The 20,612-nt window shown below is 27.6% G+C and overlaps 10 protein-coding genes and 1 pseudogene across 11 annotated transcripts; 5 read left to right on the top strand and 6 right to left on the bottom strand. All coding sequences in view use genetic code 12, as the record gives it.

Annotated features, from left to right (window-relative positions):
• Positions 1-435: 435 nt before the first annotated feature.
• Positions 436-2,388, bottom strand: SSA2 (Hsp70 family chaperone; the record flags this gene model as incomplete). The annotated part of the gene is made up of 1 exon (XM_051763260.1): positions 436-2,388. One exon carries the CDS (start codon positions 2,386-2,388, stop codon positions 436-438), a length of 1,953 nt encoding a protein of 650 aa, XP_051620118.1.
• Positions 2,389-4,004: 1,616 nt separating this feature from the next.
• On the bottom strand, positions 4,005-4,856 carry GIG1 (Gig1p; the record flags this gene model as incomplete). Its single annotated transcript, XM_051763259.1, has 1 exon — positions 4,005-4,856. The coding sequence occupies one exon, from the start codon at positions 4,854-4,856 to the stop codon at positions 4,005-4,007; it is 852 nt and encodes a 283-aa protein (XP_051620117.1).
• Positions 4,857-5,888: 1,032 nt separating this feature from the next.
• GPM2 (Gpm2p) lies at positions 5,889-6,656 on the top strand (the record flags this gene model as incomplete). The annotated part of the gene is made up of 1 exon (XM_051763258.1): positions 5,889-6,656. One exon carries the CDS (start codon positions 5,889-5,891, stop codon positions 6,654-6,656), a length of 768 nt encoding a protein of 255 aa, XP_051620116.1.
• Positions 6,657-8,699: 2,043 nt separating this feature from the next.
• RPN4 (stress-regulated transcription factor) lies at positions 8,700-10,427 on the top strand (the record flags this gene model as incomplete). Its single annotated transcript, XM_051763257.1, has 1 exon — positions 8,700-10,427. One exon carries the CDS (start codon positions 8,700-8,702, stop codon positions 10,425-10,427), a length of 1,728 nt encoding a protein of 575 aa, XP_051620115.1.
• A 65-nt stretch (positions 10,428-10,492) lies between these two features.
• KGF54_002744 (uncharacterized protein) lies at positions 10,493-11,608 on the bottom strand (the record flags this gene model as incomplete). Its single annotated transcript, XM_051763256.1, has 1 exon — positions 10,493-11,608. One exon carries the CDS (start codon positions 11,606-11,608, stop codon positions 10,493-10,495), a length of 1,116 nt encoding a protein of 371 aa, XP_051620114.1.
• Positions 11,609-11,929: 321 nt separating this feature from the next.
• Positions 11,930-15,192, bottom strand: KGF54_002743 (annotated as a pseudogene). The gene is made up of 2 exons: positions 14,493-15,192; positions 11,930-13,815 (listed from the first exon to the last, which is right to left on the bottom strand). Coding segments are annotated over exons 1-2 (2,586 nt in total).
• A 114-nt stretch (positions 15,193-15,306) lies between these two features.
• KGF54_002742 (uncharacterized protein) lies at positions 15,307-16,674 on the top strand (the record flags this gene model as incomplete). Its single annotated transcript, XM_051763255.1, has 1 exon — positions 15,307-16,674. The coding sequence occupies one exon, from the start codon at positions 15,307-15,309 to the stop codon at positions 16,672-16,674; it is 1,368 nt and encodes a 455-aa protein (XP_051620113.1).
• Positions 16,675-16,754: 80 nt separating this feature from the next.
• KGF54_002741 (5-formyltetrahydrofolate cyclo-ligase) lies at positions 16,755-17,393 on the top strand (the record flags this gene model as incomplete). Its single annotated transcript, XM_051763254.1, has 1 exon — positions 16,755-17,393. The coding sequence occupies one exon, from the start codon at positions 16,755-16,757 to the stop codon at positions 17,391-17,393; it is 639 nt and encodes a 212-aa protein (XP_051620112.1).
• Positions 17,394-17,434: 41 nt separating this feature from the next.
• On the bottom strand, positions 17,435-17,983 carry KGF54_002740 (uncharacterized protein; the record flags this gene model as incomplete). Its single annotated transcript, XM_051763253.1, has 1 exon — positions 17,435-17,983. The coding sequence occupies one exon, from the start codon at positions 17,981-17,983 to the stop codon at positions 17,435-17,437; it is 549 nt and encodes a 182-aa protein (XP_051620111.1).
• A 197-nt stretch (positions 17,984-18,180) lies between these two features.
• KGF54_002739 (uncharacterized protein) lies at positions 18,181-18,942 on the top strand (the record flags this gene model as incomplete). Its single annotated transcript, XM_051763251.1, has 1 exon — positions 18,181-18,942. The coding sequence occupies one exon, from the start codon at positions 18,181-18,183 to the stop codon at positions 18,940-18,942; it is 762 nt and encodes a 253-aa protein (XP_051620110.1).
• A 33-nt stretch (positions 18,943-18,975) lies between these two features.
• On the bottom strand, positions 18,976-20,493 carry UGA2 (Uga2p; the record flags this gene model as incomplete). The annotated part of the gene is made up of 1 exon (XM_051763250.1): positions 18,976-20,493. One exon carries the CDS (start codon positions 20,491-20,493, stop codon positions 18,976-18,978), a length of 1,518 nt encoding a protein of 505 aa, XP_051620109.1.
• Positions 20,494-20,612: the final 119 nt, after the last annotated feature.

The raw sequence follows: 20,612 nt of genomic DNA, 5'->3' as shown, positions 1-20,612 counted from the left end.
CTACCTCTTCCTCCCTCTATACATACTTTTCTATACTTTTTGTTTATATTTATACCCCTCATATCTTCATTAGAAGTTTTATGTTATAGCAATATTAATATAATTATTATTTATACATCATTTAATGAACGTTGTTTTTATATATTAAATCTTCCAATAGTTTATTATTATTAAATATTACAATCACGTGCCATGTCACGTGTTTTAATTTTATTATTAACTAACATATCATGATATTCCTATATAAATAGATTTTAAAGACAGTTTTTTTACCCCTTAATCGTAATTCTCGCTCTTTAAAAAGCCGCTTAACTTTCAATTTAATACATTTAATACTATTCTTTTTATACAATTCAAATTATAAACCATTCTACAAACCATCATCAAGAACAGACTTGATAATCAACATGTTGGAGATAGGTCCCTAAAGCAAATTTAATCAATCTCCTCAACCGTAACTCCGTCATCACCTGTAGCACCTGTAGCACCACCTGTAGAACCACCTGAAGCTCCACCTGGGAAACCACCAGCACCAGCAGCACCACCTGGAGCACCACCTTGATAAGCTTTTGAAATAACTGGATTAGCAACAGATTCTAATTCTTTTTGTTTATCAGCATATTCTTCAGTAGTAGCAGTTTGATTAGCATCAATCCATGAGATGGTTTCATCAGCAGCTTTAGTAACAGTTTCAACATCTGAAGCATCTAATTTATCTTTTAATTCACCATCTAAGGTGTTCTTTAAAGAATAAGCATATGATTCCAAACCATTCTTAGCTTGAATTCTTGAAGCTTCTTTTTCATCATCTTCTTTATATTTTTCAGCTTCGCTAACCATTTTTTCAATATCTTCTTTTGATAATCTACCTTTATCATTAGTGATTGTAATTTTTTGAGTTTTACCAGTACCTTTTTCTAAAGCAGAAACATTCAAGATACCATTAGCATCAATATCAAAAGTAACTTCAATTTGTGGAACACCTCTTGGAGCTGGTGGAATACCTGATAATTCGAATTTACCTAATAAATTATTATCTTTAGTTTTAGCTCTTTCACCTTCGAAAACTTGAATCAATACACCTGGTTGGTTATCAGCATAAGTTGAAAAAGTTTCTGACTTTTTAGTCGGAATAGTAGAATTTCTTGGAATTAATTTAGTCATAATACCACCAGCAGTTTCAATACCCAATGATAATGGGGCAACATCTAATAATAAGATATCTTGAGTTTTTGATGAAGTATCACCAGTTAAGATAGCAGCTTGGACAGCAGCACCATAAGCAACAGCTTCATCTGGGTTGATTGATTTGTTTAATTCTTTACCGTTAAAGAAATCTGAAACTAATTTTTGAACTTTTGGAATTCTAGTTGAACCACCAACCAAGACAATTTCTTCAATTTGTGATTTATCTAATTTAGCATCTTTTAAAACTTTTTCAACTGGTTCTAAAGTTGATCTGAATAAATCAGCACATAATTCTTCAAATCTTGCTCTTGTTATTGAAGTATAGAAATCAATACCTTCATATAATGAATCAATTTCAATTGAAGTTTGAGCTGATGATGATAAAGTTCTTTTAGCTCTTTCACAAGCAGTTCTTAATCTTCTTAAAGCTCTTTGATTTGATGAAATATCTTTTTTAGTTTTTCTTTTAAATTCTTGAATGAAAAAGTTAACTAATCTATTATCAAAATCTTCACCACCTAAATGAGTATCACCAGCAGTAGCTTTAACTTCGAAAATACCTTCATCAATAGCTAAAATTGAAACATCAAAAGTACCACCACCTAAATCGAAAATTAAAACATTATGTTCACCTTTAGCTCCTTTTTTATCTAAACCATAAGCAATTGCAGCTGCAGTTGGTTCATTAATAATTCTTAAAACATTTAAACCAGCAATTAAACCAGCATCTTTGGTAGCTTGTCTTTGAGAATCATTGAAATAAGCTGGAACGGTGACAACGGCATCATTAACTTTAGTGCCTAAATAACCTTCAGCAGTTTCTTTCATTTTACCTAAAACCATTGATGAAATTTCTTCTGGGGTGAAAACTTTAGTTTCACCTTTATATTCAACTTGAATAACTGGTTTTCCACCTTTATCAATAACTTTGAATGGGAAATGTTTAATATCATTTTGAACATCAGCATCATCAAATTTTCTACCAATTAATCTTTTAGCATCGAAAACAGTATTTGCTGGATTCATAGCAGCTTGATTTTTAGCAGCATCACCAATTAATCTTTCAGTATCAGTGAAAGCAACGAATGATGGAGTAGTTCTATTACCTTGATCATTTGCAATAATTTCAACTCTATCATTTGCAAAATGAGCTACACATGAGTATGTAGTACCTAAATCAATACCAACGGCTTTGGACATTTTTAATAATTTATTCTATATTTAATTAATAATAAGTAATCAATTGAATTGAATAATGAAGAAGAAGAAAGGAAAAAAAGTAGAATTAAAATAATTGAAGCAATTGATGAGATTTTTATAAAGAAAAAGTTGAAAAGTTGAAAAGTTGCAAATTTGTTATTCGTACTGTATACAGTCATGTTCCAGAAGATTCTTACATATATGGAAATGTAAATTTGCTAAGTTAAAGTATAATTAGATCATATTTTGATTATATAGAGCCACTATTTCTACTTCAGGATTCAAAGTTGCTAGCACGAGTTTTCATTGCCTTTTAGAACCATTTGGAATGGAATGGAATGGAATCTAATCGAATAAACTAGTCTAATCTTGAATAATCATGATAATTCAAGTAATTTCTCTATAGTAAAGCTCAATATAACTTTTTTTTTTTCCGATATTTTATATGCTAATTAATTGTTGATAATTTTTATGTAACAAAGAATTTCTATAGAATACTAGAATTCTTAATTCAAGATTTAATACAATTCTGAAACAGACTTTGAGAATTGGTCCTATAACTGTTCAACAAGCCTTGCGCTAATTAATGAACATACTTCCTACATTTCCTTACTTAAAAACTTGCAATGAAAGTAGAAGACTAGAGAACTTTGATTTAATGATCTAAATTTTAGAATTTAGTGGATTTTAACAAAACTTCGTCATAATGGTTGATTATAACTTGGTGTATAAAATATTTTCTGTTGATATTTTTAAACTTTTTTTTTTCCAAAAAATTCCTAAATTAGAAACAAACGGAAAAATATTATTCATGTTATAATATACAGGATTTAATATATGGAAAATCTGTCAGAAAATACGAAACTTTATTATTATTGAATTAAAAACTAAAAACTTTAAATATTACGTAATTTAACTTCTTTTATTTTTCTATACAGTAAAACCAGGAATTATTTCGTTTTGTAAAATACTTTTTGTCGTTTTGTTAAAAGCTTTTTGTCGTTTTGCTCAAATTATTTTTTCGTTTTAAAAAAATTCGATTTCGTTTAAGTTTAATTCCATCTCGTCCCGAGCAAGTTATTTTAACGCACTCCCAAAATCTTCAACTCGCCTATACAATATTGTATTTCGTCTTATGAAAAATTATAAGTCGTTTTATTATTAATAATTTTTTCGCACGATCAAAATAATTCTGTCGTACTCTTAACTATGAGAATACGAATAAATTACATAGTAAAATAACGACAAAAATGTTTATTGGAAAACGAAATTTATTTTCTTAATAAAACGCAACAAAGCGTAATCCGTATAATTCTTAACGCGAATAATATTTTATCAAAACGAAAAAATATTTTTTTCGAAACGAAATAAAATTTGAATAAAACGAAATCGAAATTTCCACGAGCGACTTTTAGTTTTCAAGAAAACGACAAAAAGTATTTCAGTGAACGACAAAAAGTTTTACACAAAACGAAATAATTTATGGTTTTACTGTATCTATTCTATAATTTAATATCTAACGAGTTGTATAATTTAAAACACCAAAAAAATATTTTTAAAGAGTGATATGGTCAAGTTGATATTTGACTACCTCAATATCTTAATATCTTACTGTTTTAGTTTGCCCCCAATAATTTTTCATAATCTTCAATAGTCAAAGTTGTACCACAAGTCTCCAATAACTTCTTAATAAAAACAGGATCAACATTTTTATTTAGTATAACATGAATATGACTTATACTTCTAACACTTTGCAATGAGGTCCAATTTTTAAACCATACCATATCTTCTGGTTTAACACCATTTTCAATAAAAGTCTTTTCCAAATATCTATCTATTATTTTTTTAGTTAATTCTGATATATCACCAACTTCACTATGTGGATCATTAGGAATTATTAATTTGGACCATATACATAAATGCATTATACCATTTTCAAAGTAATAGGGAAATTTATTTGGTAAGATTTTAATATCTGAATCATTAAAAAAAATCAAATCTTGTGGATGTTTTATAGAGTATTGTTTTGGTACGGAAAATTCTTGAAATCTTATATCTGACTCTTTCCAATGTAATTCACAATTTAGTATATGATCATTTATACTAGTATTTGAATCTTTTAAATTTTGTTTAAAAATATGATATTGTTCAGTTTGTTTTTCATTTCTTGCAAATAATTCTAATGCGTTTTGGTTTACTATTTGTTTAATTTCTAACCATGTGAATGGTTTACCATGTTTTATTTTAGATGGTTGTGGCATAAGATTTGATTTTTGAATTTCTATATTGAATTTTTTGTATAATGAAGGTAATTGATCTGTTATGGGGGATGTTGGTGGTGTGTTTAATTGGTTGTTGTCTGGGGTTTCGGTATTCACTCTATTATGATCTATAATTGACTTGTTGTCTATAACTGATGAAGGTGAAGTAGTTGTTGATTTATTAAATTGATTATATGAAATTGTCATCTTCAAATTATTATTATTTATTTTTAATGATAGTCGGAAATAAGAAAACGAGCCGGTAGCGATATATTTCTTTTTTTGTATTTAGTGAAAACGTTTCTGATTTCAAAATTTTGATCTGATAAAGATTAAGTATTGAATCAGTGGTATCAAATAATTTATATTCACTAGCTCCTAGGTGTTTATAAACTACAAGAGATAGAAAAAGAGATAAAAATAATTAAAGTGAAAAATAAAAACTAAAGTAGATGGAAATAACAAGTCATTTATATTTTAAACAAATTTATTTGTTTTGAAGATGAGGTCTTATAATTATGGTTAATAGCCCATATAATAATTACAATAAGACCAACAATTATTGATCGTTCTTCATATTTCTATAAAATTAGTGCTCAAAGATACTAAAAATTTATATCTAATCGTCTCTTCTTGACTTACAAATTTGATTGCAACATAGATGCATTACACAAAAAGTCATGTTACATTGGAAATATTGGAAAATACCCCCAAATTTGAATTAATACCACTTAAAAATTTATAGTAATGAAACATAGAGTCAGATTGAGCTACTATATAAAAGAGAGTCGAACAGCCTTTGAATTAACAATCGTTGAATATAGAGCACATAAACGCGTTATCATCATTTCAAATTTTGTTTTGTTTTGTTCCGTTCGTTTCATTGTTTTACTTTGTTTCGACAAAATTTTAAAGTTTTTGAACCTTCTCATCTATATACCAAATGGACAATAAATTGAACTTTTATTAGTGCTTGTGAAATTACATTGAACTATCGCTCTAGATCAATAAAGGTTTAGCTGAAACATGTCAAATTCTTTCTTCAAAATGGAGTGATTTTAATACGGAAATGTAGACTTCTTTAAAACAAGAGAGAAAAAACAACACCATATTAAATTTTAGTTAAATTATCAATTGCTTTAAAATCACATACAATACCAAAAAAATCAATTCAATTTAATTCATCCACTTTAACCACTTTCAAATATCCCAATTGATCAATCTATAACTACTCACACAATGACAGTTCATAAATTAATAGTATTAAGGCATGGAGAATCAGAAGGAAATCAGGAGGGAAAATTTTGTGGATGGAAAGATGTACCATTAACAGAAAAAGGTAAAAAAGATGCTGAATATGCTGGAAAACTAATTAAAAAACATAATCTATCACCAGATATTTTATATACTTCCAAGTTAATAAGATCTATAGAAACTGGTTTTATAATATTAAAAGTATTAGGAAAACCATGGATTGATCATATTAAAACATGGAGATTAAATGAACGTCATTATGGAAAATATCAAGGTAGAAATAGACATGATGTATTTATGGAATTAGGACAAGATAAAGAAAAATTCCAATATATAAGAAGAAATTATAATGGATTACCACCATTAATTAGTCCAGAAGATGATACAAGTATAGATGAAAAATATGATGATTTATTAAATAAAGATATTTTACCCCATGGTGAAAGTTTACATATGGTAATGGATAGATTAATACCATTTTTTAAATATGAAATTTTAGATAATCAAATGATTCAATTAAATAAAACAGTTTTAATAGTAACTCATGGATCAATTGTAAGAAGTTTAATTAAATATTTAAATAAAGTAGATAATGATGATATAGCAAAAATTGAAGCTCCTACTGGTGTTCCATTAGTTTTTGAATTAAATGATAAAGGTGATTTAATTAAACCTTATTATTATTTGGATAAAGAAAAAGCTTTAGAAGGTTGTGAAGAAAGTAAAAATGCTGGTTTGAAAAAGAAATTATAGAATATCATCTTACTGTCATTGGATCAAATTCTTAATGGCTCAGTACAATATCAAATGTATAACCGAGAGGTAGTAATTTTCCCCATTTTTATAAGCATTGTGCTAAAGGAACAATATTTGTCAGAGAAATTTCCAAAGTTCAAAACTCAGCCTAGTGATCAAATAAAGAATTCCCTCACAGAAAAAGTGCATACACTTAGACCGGATATAATGTATTCAAAATATGAAATTGAATTTTCAACCAATCAAAATTGCATGACTTGTAAAAATTGTCAGAACCGCAATATGAGAGACCTTTGGTTGATTTATAGAATTTATAGAAATATAAGAAATAAATAAATTTCTTTTAACCAAAGCAGTGAAAAAGAAACTGTACTTTGATTATAAGATACAGAATAATGTAATAAACGTTAATGAGTTGACACGTCAATCAGTTAAACCTAAATTTGAAAAGTGAAGTATTGAAAGAAAAGAAATTTTGGTGTAAGAAACGATCAATAATAATAATTCTTTTTTCATCTACTCAAACGATGGATGAAACTAGAACAATCGAAATAAGTCTAAGTCATGTAATGCTAACAACTTACTCAGTTTTAGGACTGTCCTTATAAAAAGAAATTCCAATGTAAATTTTCGTACCGGGGGATCAAATTCCTTTTATCAGAATAATAGTAATATAAAATTATGAAATGACGGGAAGCGGAAAATATATTTTCATACGGTACAAAAATTTATTTTTAAATGTTTCTATCACATATTGAAGAGGAGAAAGTTTTGAATGAGTTGAAACTAGTCGATTACTAGTTGTAGATTACCACAGCAACCAGATTATCATTTCTGTAGTTTTATTCAGTAGTTAGTTATTGATTCAGTTAATTAAAACTTGTTACAATTAAGAAACTTCCCACCCCCATATGTCCTAATAATAATAATTTATTCTTGTGACACTAGCAAATTTAAATCATAATTTTACTTAATTGTTTGTAAATTAATAATTGATAATTGATATATAATATTAATTAAAATATAATAAATGGATCTTTATGTCAAATATGGAAATACTTATTTCTTCTTAATTTTTACGGTTTTACAAGGAAATTTTAGTATAAAGATCGTATTTGAATTAGTTAAAAAATGGAGATTAGTAAAGTAGTAGTAATGTAAGGCTGTTTTGTTTCAAATTTTAGAAATTATACCTCAATACTAAGTCATCTAAAATTGAATAAAGGTATGGATTTTGTATTGTGTATTTGTTTTTATTTTTTAAATTAGAGTCATCTACAGTCAATAAATAATAAATAATAATCAAAAATATAATATTGATTTGAAACATAATACAAGACAGTAATTGACTCTAACGAGATGGGCTAGAACAAACTAAAGATTATCGAATATAGTCATTCATTTGTTTACTTCAAACTTAATTATATAGGAGATGATGATGAATGAGAAAGTTTTCAAGCATTAACAATTTCTTTTTTTTTTATATGTATAAAATCATAGACATACATTTTTAAAATTTCTTATTAATTTCGTTTCTCGGTATTACTTTTTTTTCTCTCTAAAGTTATATCCGTCGTTTCAAATAGAATGAAATGGAATTAAATCTTGTACTAGAACTACCATATGTGTATATTACATAATACATAGTACATTTGATTACATAATACAATAATATAATATAAATATTTATATACTTATCATTTTTACTTTCTTAAATTTAAATTTATTATATTTTTTACAACACTTTTTTTTTTACATTATTTACAACCAAATTTTTATATAATTTTACTTATACTTATATTCATATTTACATTCTTTCTTTAAAAGTTAAAGAACCTAATCAATAATAACTACATTTTTCAAAAAGTAGAAGTTTACTAAAGAAAAAAGTAGGAGCATATCAAAAAGAGAGAGAAAGTAATAGATCATTTTTTATTAGTATTTAATTACTAATCCATTTTACAACCCAAAATAAACATAGCCATAATTAATAGAACTAATTACAACAACAACATTTATAATAATCATCATAATCAAAAAATGACTTCAGTAGTTTTACCACAATTAAAAAGAACTATGACTGATATTATGGATGAAGAATTATATCAAATTCCAACATCACCTTTAATACCAACAACTTCATTACCACAATTAAATTCAGCAACTTCACAATCAAATTTTTATTTACAACCACAATCATCACAACCACAACAACAAAACTATGTTAATAGTAACAATCTAAGTTTAAATATTAATAATAGTTATAATCATCATTCATCAAATAAAAATTCTGTTAATTCATCACCTTCATTACAACAATCACAATTATATTATAATAATAATAACAATCTAAATAACAATAATATGTATAATAATATGAACAATAATTCACAGAATAATTTAGGTGATATGTTGAATATACCCGATTCATTCATTGAACAATTTACTACACAATATTATGCTGATTATTTGAAACTGCAACAACAACAACAACAACTTCATCATCAACAAATGCAATATTCTGAGTATCCTGAATCTCAAGATATGCTGAATCCATTCAATAATTATTCAAATTCAAATTCATATATTAAACCAACTCAAAGTTACCCTTTTCAACAACAAGAAAATTCACCACCACCACCATTACCACAAGCATTTCCAACTAGAAGAAGAAGAAGAATCACCACCATCGATAATTTAGAACCATCATCAACCAAAAAGAAAAATATTGATGAAGATTATCTTTTATATAATCCTGATATATCACCTGGTCATGTTATTACTGAAAATGAAATTGATTCTTGTTTTTATGTTCCACCAAATGAACATGGTAATGGATTCATAGATGCAACTACACAAGAATTTGAAAATGATATAATACCAGGTTTTGAAAATGATTATTTATATTTAGATGATTGTAATGAACAAATTGAAGAAGAATTATCAGATGATGAAGATGAAAATGAAGAAAGTTATTATCATGTTGATGAAGAATTTGATGATTATATAATGAGTAATTCAGGATTTGTTATAAATAATAATCAAACATTTGATGAATTTAAAAATATTTCTTTGGAAGATAATCATGTAACAAATTTAAATAATGGATTACCTCATGAATTACAAGAATTACATGATGAAGCTATTGCTGCAAATAATCATGCAATTATTTCTGAAGTTTCACCACAATCTATTATTTCAACTCCACCACCAATGGATTCACCTGAACAAATTAATGATGAACAAATTATTAAACAAGAAGAATCAGAAGAAGATTCAATGATGATTGATACTGATCAAGATTATCATGAAAGTGAAGTATCTGAACAACAATCGGAATCATCAAATAATCAAGATAATCATTATCATCCACAACCCCCAAAACAAGAAGCATCAACATCGGTATTTACCAAAAGGTCACATAATAAAGGACAAGGAGCAGAAATATCAGCAACAAATCCAGATCATAGATGTACATTAATAAGTCCATCAACAGGAACAATATGTAACAAACAATTTTCAAGACCTTATGATTTAATTCGACATCAAAATACGATTCATGCTTCAATGAAGAAAATATTTAGGTGTGTAATATGTGAAGGTAGATATAAGGGAGGTTTAGGTAATGGCAAAGAAAAAACGTTTTCAAGAGGTGATGCCCTTTCCAGACATATTAAAATTAAACATGAATTAGTTGGTGAAGAAGCTTTAGAAATTATAAATGAAGCTAAGAAGAATGTTGAATATCATCCAGTTAGTAATATATAGGTAAGAAGAGTTATACTTATAAATATATATCTTTATCTTTGCTAATTAATACAATTTTTCTAATTCTATCTACTATTTGATCCATTACTATTACTCGAACTAGTCAATATATTCATTTCTAAATCATTTCCCATTTCATCATTATTTAGCATCAAATTATTTAATATATCATCAACAGAATGTTGAGAATTTAATTTATTCTCTCTAAACTTCTTTAAGTATTTAAAATAAATATATTGATAAGCAATATATAAATCCAACATCATTTGAAATAATCCAGCAGCAATAAAAATAATTGAAATTTGATTAGTTCCATAAATTAAATAAGATATTTTTGTACAATCACCACCAAGCCAACTTAATAATAAAATAATCTTAAAATTTTTAACTGATCGAATTCTATTTAACATTAATATTTGAGGTAATGGTAATAAACTTTCAATAAATAATCCCAATATTCCTATAAAATTTGAATAATTTGAATTATTTTTTAGAAAAAAAGTGGATATTCCAAAAACAGTAGCAAAACCACTTAAAAATATCCAGTATGATGATTCTTTGGACCATTGCCAAAATAAACCTGGTCTTTTGTAATATACATCAAATAATCTTAATACATGAATTAAAAGAATTTTGAAATAACACCAAAAATAAGTTGCGTAATCTTTTACTTTTAGTACAATAAAATCAATAAAATCCATTGACGAATAATTTTTATGTTCAAAATTTAATGAAGATGAACTTAATCTACGTGGTAAATTCATTTCAATTTCATAACTTAAATTTGGGAGTGGTTGTAATAAATCAGGATCATAATCTTTTGGTCTATATCTTAAACTAGTTTTTAATAATAAAGTCTGTATTAAAATCATCATAATTGATTGTTTTAGCAAAGTGATCTCATAAGGAGAACATAAATAATAATAGATCCTCAAAATTGAAGCCATAAACATAGTTCCACAAATATCTATACTGAATCCTAAAGATGTTTTTCTTTTGTAAATTGATATACAAGTTGATCCGTATGAAAATAATGGAGTAAATGTCATGAACAAATTAATGGCATTTTGTAAATCGGGAAGAAAATCTAAGTAGTATAGATAATCATCGGGGAAGAATGACAAGTATGATGATTTAGTGGGATTTGGATTTGATGTTAAATCATTTTTGGGAGTGGACATATTTTAGATCCAAATATAGTTTAGAAAATTTATAATGAATATGTTGAAATGTTACTTCCGTATTTGGATCATGTGAGTCTTGGTTTGAAAAGATTTGTGATCGAGTAGTTGAATATGATTGTTAACTTTCTGGTATAGAATAGTCCGTTAGAAAACAAGATTTCTTTTTTTTTTTTTTTTTCACAGTATAGTTAAGATAAGAGAAAAGAAATATCAAAATTATTAAAGATACTAAGTAAAAAATTAAAAATGTCATATTGTAATTATATTAAAGAATTGAATTAAACGAATGCAAAATATTAATGTTCTTTTTTGAGGTGATCACCTCTCTGGTGATCTATTGGGAGTTATTGGTTGACCAAAATTTGAATTATACCTTCTAAAATTATAAAATTGTTCATCATCATCATCATCATCTTTAGGTTTGACTTCTTTTTCATCTGTATTATCTTTTTCACCTAATTTTATTCTATTTTCATATATGCCAAATTCATTAGGATCAAATTCATTTTCTGAATCACTAACATAACCACTTTTATTTCTTACCAATGAATTATTATCATTTCCTTCATCATATTTTAAACTCAGTAATGTATGTTTACTTTCTAAAGCTAATTTATTTCTAATAACTGATCTTGAACTTGAATAACTCTGATGTCTTATTAATTTTTTGGAATTGTCATCTTCATCAACTAGAATATTTGGACTTGAATCAAAATTTGTAAAATATTGAGGTTCAGCTCTATGATGTTTGAATGTTGATTGTTTCAGTAAAATATGTTTTTCATTGAAAGATTCACTACTTGTTTCTTCATCTTCATATTGATCTTCATCATAATTTTCTACTTCTTCTTTAGAATCATCTTGATCATAATACATTGCAGAACTATAATATTTCATATCACTACTTGATAAATTACCTTCAGTGAAATCATAATTTGATGATTGACTTAATCTTGAAACTCTTCTATTTTTAGGCATTTGTGATTGATAATCATTTTGACATATTTGACCAAATTTATCAAATTCTAACATTAATTCCAAAAGATCTTTTTCTTGAATTAGGTTTGGACCAAATCTACATTTTTCATATATGTTGATTAATTTTGTAACGTTTGGTTTTACTTTTATACTTGTTCTTTTTGAATCTATAATTTGTTTATAAAGTAGTAATAAAATTTCTTTTATGGTTAAACTTATAGGTAATTCTTCATCAGTTAAGATTTTCCCAATACGAAATTTATCACCAAAACTTTGTAATATATCTTCATAATTTATATTTGGTGGTAGTAGTTTCCCATTTAAATCTGGATTTCTTTGTTGAATATATTCTGGTGGTGATAAACCAGGATGATTAATTGAATATGGTTGACTTAAAGGACCTGCTTTTTCACTTATTTCAATACTTCTTTTTAATTTTGATTCAATATAATTAAAAACTACCTTAGGATAATCGTTTTCAAATGGAATGTATAAAGATTTTTGAGGAACATCATTCATTGCAACTCTGAAATTATAAACTCTAACCAAATAAATTATGATTGATAATAATAAGAAAACAACACATACAGCAATAACAACAAATGTCTTTACTGCAACTGAATTAGTTGAATTAGTTGCATTAAGTGTTTGAATTATAACATCTATAGGAGTAACAGCAATAAAAGCTAATGTTAAAATGATTAATGCAATTAATGAAATGGAATATAACCAACTTATTAAACGTTGTGGTAAATTATATATCTTGGATCTTGATCCTTGTTGATTAATAGTATATGTATTTATTGGTTTATCAGATTGTGCATGATAACTAGAAGCAATTGAAGTTCTTATTGTGTTCCTATCATTACTACTAGTATTAATAGATGCTTCATATATTGGGTTTACAGCATGAGAATCAAATAAATTTAATTCATAATTTGGATGTGATGAATCAATTGGATCAACAGATGGAATCAGTGGGGATCTAGTAAATGATCTTGATCGTAGTACATTTTTGTGTGGTTGTGAACCTGTTTGGTATGCTTGTTCTCGAGATTGTGTGGGACTTAATCTATATTTATCTAATGATTGATATGATAAATTATGTCGTAATGGTTGAGGAGATGGTGTTTTTTGTTGTGTTGACGGTTGAGGCAGTCGTATATGACTTTTTCGTCGATCCATATTTTTTGGTTGTGTTTTTATAAAGTTATTGTCATATGTTTCTAGTCATGCAAAGTGTAAGATGTATTAATGCTGTTTGCTTAATTAAATGATATGCTAGTATAGCCCTACAATTAATTAAAATTATGTTTATACTACTTGAAAATTTTCTTAATTTAGAAAGTAAAAAGCCGCACTAATTAAAAACTTAAGAGGTAATTAAAAATTAAGCGGTATTATTATAAAGTTGTTTATTCATATTTTATACTAAATTGTTGTAATGGTTCTACCTTTTGTAGAGTAATATCACCTTTATGGTACTTGTTTCTTGGAAATATTGTACTAACTCCATTTGACTTCCCTAACCAATTAATATATAAGTTTTTCAATATGGATTGAGTATTAAAAACATTCACGAATTCAACATTTTTCCTTTTATAAATATAATTTAAATATTCTCTTGTAGTTAAATTCTGACAACTAAGAAACAAATGAAAAATAAACAACATGAAAGGATAAATAAATGCAATTGCTGAAAAAATGATTAAAAATAAACTTAATGGGAAATGATGAATCGATTGATGTATAGTATGTATATTTTCAACATTTCCAATTCTATAATAACAAAGTTGAACAATTGAAAAAATCAAAAGATATAAACATGAAATACAACTTAATAATAAAAACCAAAGGAAATAAATATAATTTCTTTCTCCGATACAATTGTTCAAATAAATACAATGATGATCATGATTTAATATGCAAAATTGACAAGTACTACAATGACTTGCTCTTGGAGGTCTCCATATATGACATGTTGAACAATATTTTATGGTGACTCCTTGTTTCTTATCTTTATAATATGGCAAAGTGATAGTGTTAAAATATTCTTCAGGTGGGTTTTCTATCTTGTTTTCATTTAATGATCTAGGTAGGTGAAGATTTTTCGGTAGTATTCCAGGATCACTTGTAGCTGCTTTTATAAAATATCCAAATGTAATTAACCAAAGGTAAATGAAAATAATGACTACTGCTGGCAGTAAATGATGCCATTGCCAATTAGCTTCAAAAATGCAATAAATAACCAAAGGAATAACTAATACTGAAAAAGTCATTAATACAATTGGTTTAGCTTTTGTAATTCTTAATCTACCTCCAAATAAATAGATATGTTTTATCTCCTCATCTTTTTGAATTTTATAGTTCTTGTTACCTTCTTGATATTTCAGTAGTAGTATTGGATCCATTATTAGCCAATTTGTAATAAATCTTTGCCAAAATGATAAGTTTGTAGTAGTGACATGATTTTCTCTATCTTGATTTGTTATTGATTGCTGATGACCAGATGTTTCTGGGTGTGGTTGTAAAAAGGACTGGTTTACGGAGGAGCCCAGTTTGAAAGTTGGATCATCAGTCGAATATTGTCCTCTGAAACTCATATCATGGTGAACTATAGCTACTAACTAATATTTGAATTTGATGATAAAATTCCTAATCTTTTGTGTTACTAAAATTTTAAAGATTTGAAACTTCACCAACACTAAATACAAACAATGTTTAGACAATCTCGACTACTAACCAATAAAATATCAATCAGAAGGCTACAGATTCAGCAAAGAAGAAATATCAAATTATCCGCAAATACATTATCTGGTTTAAGATCATATGGTCCAATAGTCAATGGTATAGCAGCAGTTTACGCTGGAGGTTTAATAGTTACATTAGGATCACTATATTTCTTGTACAAAGATGCAAATGAAAGACAAAAGATACCATTTGAATTAACATTTCAAGATCAAATTGAAGCAGTTAAAGCTGTAAACAAAGATGACGTACTACAAAAACCAAGGTATGCTGTTAAACACTACAGAAAGCTTTTATTCAATTTAGCTAAAGAAGTTGATCCAACTTTAAAAGAAGAAAATTTTGGGAAATATGAAATACCTATAATTGATGCTGAAACTTTAGTTTTTAAAAAATCTAATAAATTTTCAAATTTTTATATTGATTTAATTTTGAGATATAGTAAAGCATTATTGGCAAAAGGGGAATTAGATGAATCTATAAACACATTGAGAAAGATCATAGATAATGATTTAATCTTCTATAAACTTGGTGATGCCGAAAGATTGTCAGAAAGTAGTAGAATGTTAGCAAGAGTTTATCAAAATCCTAAAGATAAAATTGACGCATTAGAAAGATCAATTGATATGTTAAGTCATACATATTCATCAATTCAATTAAATAAAGATTATACATTAAAAGACAATAGTAAAATATCAGATGAGTTAATAAACTGTCTAAATGATTTAGCTTTCCAATTTGCAAAAGAATCACAATCATCAACTTTGAAAAAAGAATTATTAAATCAATCATTAGCCATATATTTATCAAACTTAAAGACTTTATCATCAATTCAAGAAAAAATACTATCCAAAACATCAAATCAAATGCATTATCCATTATATAATGTGTCACCAGAGAATTTAGAATTTCAAATTTCATCCATAAAAGCTCATATTGCAGAGATTCTATGGGCTCAAAATTACAAACAAGAATCAATTCAATGGAACGAAGAGCTTTTGAAGGATTTATACTATAAAAATGCTACTTCTTCCAATTTAAATCAAGTGTTGAGTAAATCTTTGGATAATTTAATAAATTCTTACGCTATATTGAAGAAACCACAAGATATAGAACGATGTCAGGACTTGAAAAAGGGAGTTAAAAAGTTTGTAGCCACAGGTAAAGTTGATGATAACGGGACTAGTGACTGGTATGAAAGTATAGTTAGAAAATGGTCAACTATCATATATGATCAAGGTCCATTAGGTATAATATTGAAACCGTTACAAGAAAGGTATGGACCAGGTCAAAAACTGAGAGAATTGGAAGAAATTGAGAAAGAAGATGAAGTGTAAATAGTATTGTAAATATTTGTATTTAGTGTTTTGAAACATTTTTGTGCTCTTGAAATTAATCAACCACCCCAAATTTTTTTATGTCAAACCTACAGACAATTAAGGTAGCGAAAAGAAAGCTTCGAAATGAGATAAAGTCAAAACTCAAGACGATAAGTCAAAGCTCGCTTAATGCACAATCTCAAAATATTTTAGATCAACTATGCAAGTCAAAATCATTTCAAAATGCTCAGTCAATTGCACTTTATATGAACATGCCAGATCTGGAAATAAAAACAATGCCAATAATAGAGAAGTGTTTTCAAATGAATAAACAAGTCTATTTACCAAGATGTAATACCCAACCTGCCCCAGATCGTAAATCAAATTACTTATCAATGCTAAAATTACCTTCATATCAACATGTACAGGAGTTGAAACCCCAAGGTAAATATCAATTGCTAGAGCCTTTGAGAGGAGAAGACATATTAGAAAAAGGTGGATTAGATTTAATCATCATGCCTGGAGTTGCATTTACCTCAAGTTTAAAAAGATTGGGTCACGGAGCTGGATTTTATGATGAATTTTTATCAGTACATTTGAAAAAATGGTCATCATTACCAACATTGATTGGATTAGCATTAGAAGAACAAGTTGTTGAAGATAACGTTTTACCTATAGAGGATCATGATTTTAAATTAGATCAAATCATTACAAGTTCACGTACATATCCAGAATAAATAACATTCATCATTAACCATTATAATACAAATTCTATATTTTATCCAATATATATCCCAACAATACAATTCTCTAACATTCGATCAACATTAACCCAACTATGATACTTATTAAATAAACTAGTCCCATCTTTTCCAGCACATTTCATTATCTCGTCAACTCCACCAGGATGAAAATTTATATACGGAGTAATATTGAAAACTTTATTGTTTATACAAGTCCAACAATCCGATTGTGATTTATGTTTTTTTAATTCTTCTTTTGTTACCTTGACGTATTGTGGTGGTGGAGTTGATGGTTCAACACCTCTTAATTTATATTTCGGTTGTTTTCGATTAAGTTCTGCCCAATCTAATGGCGAGTGGCCAGGCTTTAGTACTACCTTTTGACGAGCTCTTGATTGTGATGGTGGTGCTGATAGTGAAGATGAAGATGCTCTTTGTATTGAATTTATTGATGGGAATGTGTTTGAGTTGGATGTAGTTGGTGGACTTAGTGAATTATTTGATTTAGTTGGTTGATTTCTTGATGCTAAACCTTTGCTTTCATCTTGTAATTTCTTATTCAATTCATCTAGTCGAGACGTCATTGCTTTAAGTGGCTGCAATGAGATATATTTGAATGATAATGGTTATTGATTTACTAATGAATTGACATATTGGTTCATTTCATGACAATAAATTTTTTGACAAAAATGATTTCAATTTAATTTTGTTTTATCTTTACAAAACACTAACATACAAATTCATACATTCAGTACTTAAAACAACAAAAGTTATCAAAAAAATGGGTAGACATTCACTTAAAAAGAAGTTTCAACTTCAACAAGAGAGAGAAAGAGAACAACAACAACAAGCATATTACGGACACCAATCAAACACATACTATCAACCACAAAATTACCAACCACAACAAATAGAGGTACCTAGAATAAAAGCAACAGAATATGAAAAACCACAATCAACATTGAAAAATTTCCCATCATCAATAGTAAATGGGGTCACAAAAGAAGGTGGTATATTTTCATTAACTTTAAAATCTATACATTGTGCAAAATATGTAGAAAATATTGATAATATGAGACGTTGTTTTAAAAAACAAAAATTAGATATACCGAAAATTTCAAATATTAATTGTACAAGATTATTGGAAGATGTTCAAAGAGAATTGAATGCTGTGAAACTGGAACAAATACCTACTGTCAAATTTAATAATGATGAAATAACGAAATTAAATGAAAAATTAAGTAAAGCTACTCAAAATGGATCTGATATTAAAGAAGTAAGTGATACGATAGAAGAAGAGTTTATAAAGAATGGAAAAATCAAGATTTTTGGAGATAAAGAATTTGAAGAAATTGAGAATTTAAAATTACCAATTGAAGTGGAATTAGCACCAGAAGAAACAAAAGAACCAGAAGTTGAAAAAGTAACAGAAACTATAGTAGAAGAAGAACCAGACGAGATGATAAAAGTAGAACCAACAGATCAACCATTACTTCCAGACAAAACAGATTTCGAACTTCCAGAAAGAATGCCAATCACATAGTATAAAATTAATAAAATTTCAAATTTTTACTCTCTATTCTATACCACCAACAACAACTCCCTTTATAATAGTATAATCTTCAACCCCAAATTTTGAACCTTCTCTACCAAATCCACTTTCTTTTACACCACCAAAAGGTAAAGCACATTCAGAAATCAATGCAGTATTTGCACCAACCATTCCAACTTCCAAAGCTTCAGCAACTCTAAACAATCTTGCATAATCTTGAGTATAAAAATATCCAGCTAATCCAACTGGTGTATCGTTTGCTAATTTAACAACTTCTTCTTCACTTGAAAATTTTATAATGGGGGCAACTGGTCCAAATGTTTCTTCATTAAATATCAACATTTCTGGAGTTACATCTCCTAAAACTGTTAAATCATGGAAATTTTCACCTAAATCTGGTCTCTTATCACCACCTAACAATAATTTAGCACCTTTATTTAAAGCATCTTCAATATGTTCTCTTACTTTTTGCATAGATCTATCATGAATTAAAGGACCGTGAGTAACTCCTTCATCTAATCCATTACCTAGTTTAACATCCTTTTCAAGTTTTGAGACAAATTCAGAAGTAAATTCATCATATATGGATTCATGTACAAATATTCTATTTGCACAAATACATGTTTGACCACTTGATCTAAATTTTGAGGCTATTGCACCAGCTACTGCTTTTTCTAAATTAGAATCTTCAAATACAATAAATGGTGCATTACCACCTAATTCCGTTGATAATTTTTTCAATGTTGAACTCAGTTGATCCATTAATATTTTCCCAACTTTTGTAGATCCAGTGAATGAAACTTTTTTAATAATAGGATCTTCACAAATTAATTTACCAACTTTGGAAGATTCATGACTTGGTAAAATATTAATAACACCAGGTGCAAACCCAGCTTCTTCACTTAATTGAGCCATTGCCAAAGCTGCTAGCGGAGTTTCGGAAGCAGGTTTTATAACAGTGGTACATCCAGCAGCTATAGCAGCACCTAACTTTCTAGTTATCATTGCTAAAGGAAAATTCCAAGGTGTTAATATCCCACAAACACCTATTGGTTGTCTTATAGCTAAAATTTGAGTTCCTGGATTAGCACTTGGTATTAAATCACTTGCTACTCGAGGAGCTTCTTCTGCAAACCATTGGAAAAAAGAAGCTGCATAAACTACTTCACCTAATGCATCTGCGTATGGTTTACCATTCTCTAAAACTACTAGTTTTGCTAAATCTTCTTTATTTTCGTGCATTAATTTGTATAGATTGTATAATAGTGTTGATCTTTCTCTTCCTGTTGTCTTTTTGAAAGTTTGGAATGATTTTTGAGCATCTTGTATTGCGTCTTTGTAATCGTCTTCTGACATTGATTGAACAGTAGCTAACTGAGATTCTTTCTTGGGGTATAAAGCAGGATCTGAAACTTCAAATGTCTCACCATTTGAACTATTTATCCATTTCCCATTGACAAATGCTTGAGTTTTGATTAAGTTCTTGTTCTTTATTTTTGATAATGAAGGTCCAACCATTGAATATAGTCTCTTTGAAATCATTTTCAAGTAGTATTTTTTGGATCTGATTAAGATTTGAGATCTAAAGCAATTGAAAAATATAGCAAAGCGGAACCTCTATCAGAAGTTACACAAAGCAAAATAAAGTTTTAAGCGGGGAT

This window comes from Candida jiufengensis (assembly GCF_024610255.1).
Source record: "Candida jiufengensis strain CBS 10846 chromosome Unknown scaffold3, whole genome shotgun sequence".
NCBI classification, from domain to species: domain Eukaryota; kingdom Fungi; phylum Ascomycota; class Pichiomycetes; order Serinales; family Debaryomycetaceae; genus Lodderomyces; species Lodderomyces jiufengensis.
The sequence above is the reverse complement of the archived record's forward strand: the minus strand, read 5'-3'. Positions and strand labels throughout refer to the sequence as shown.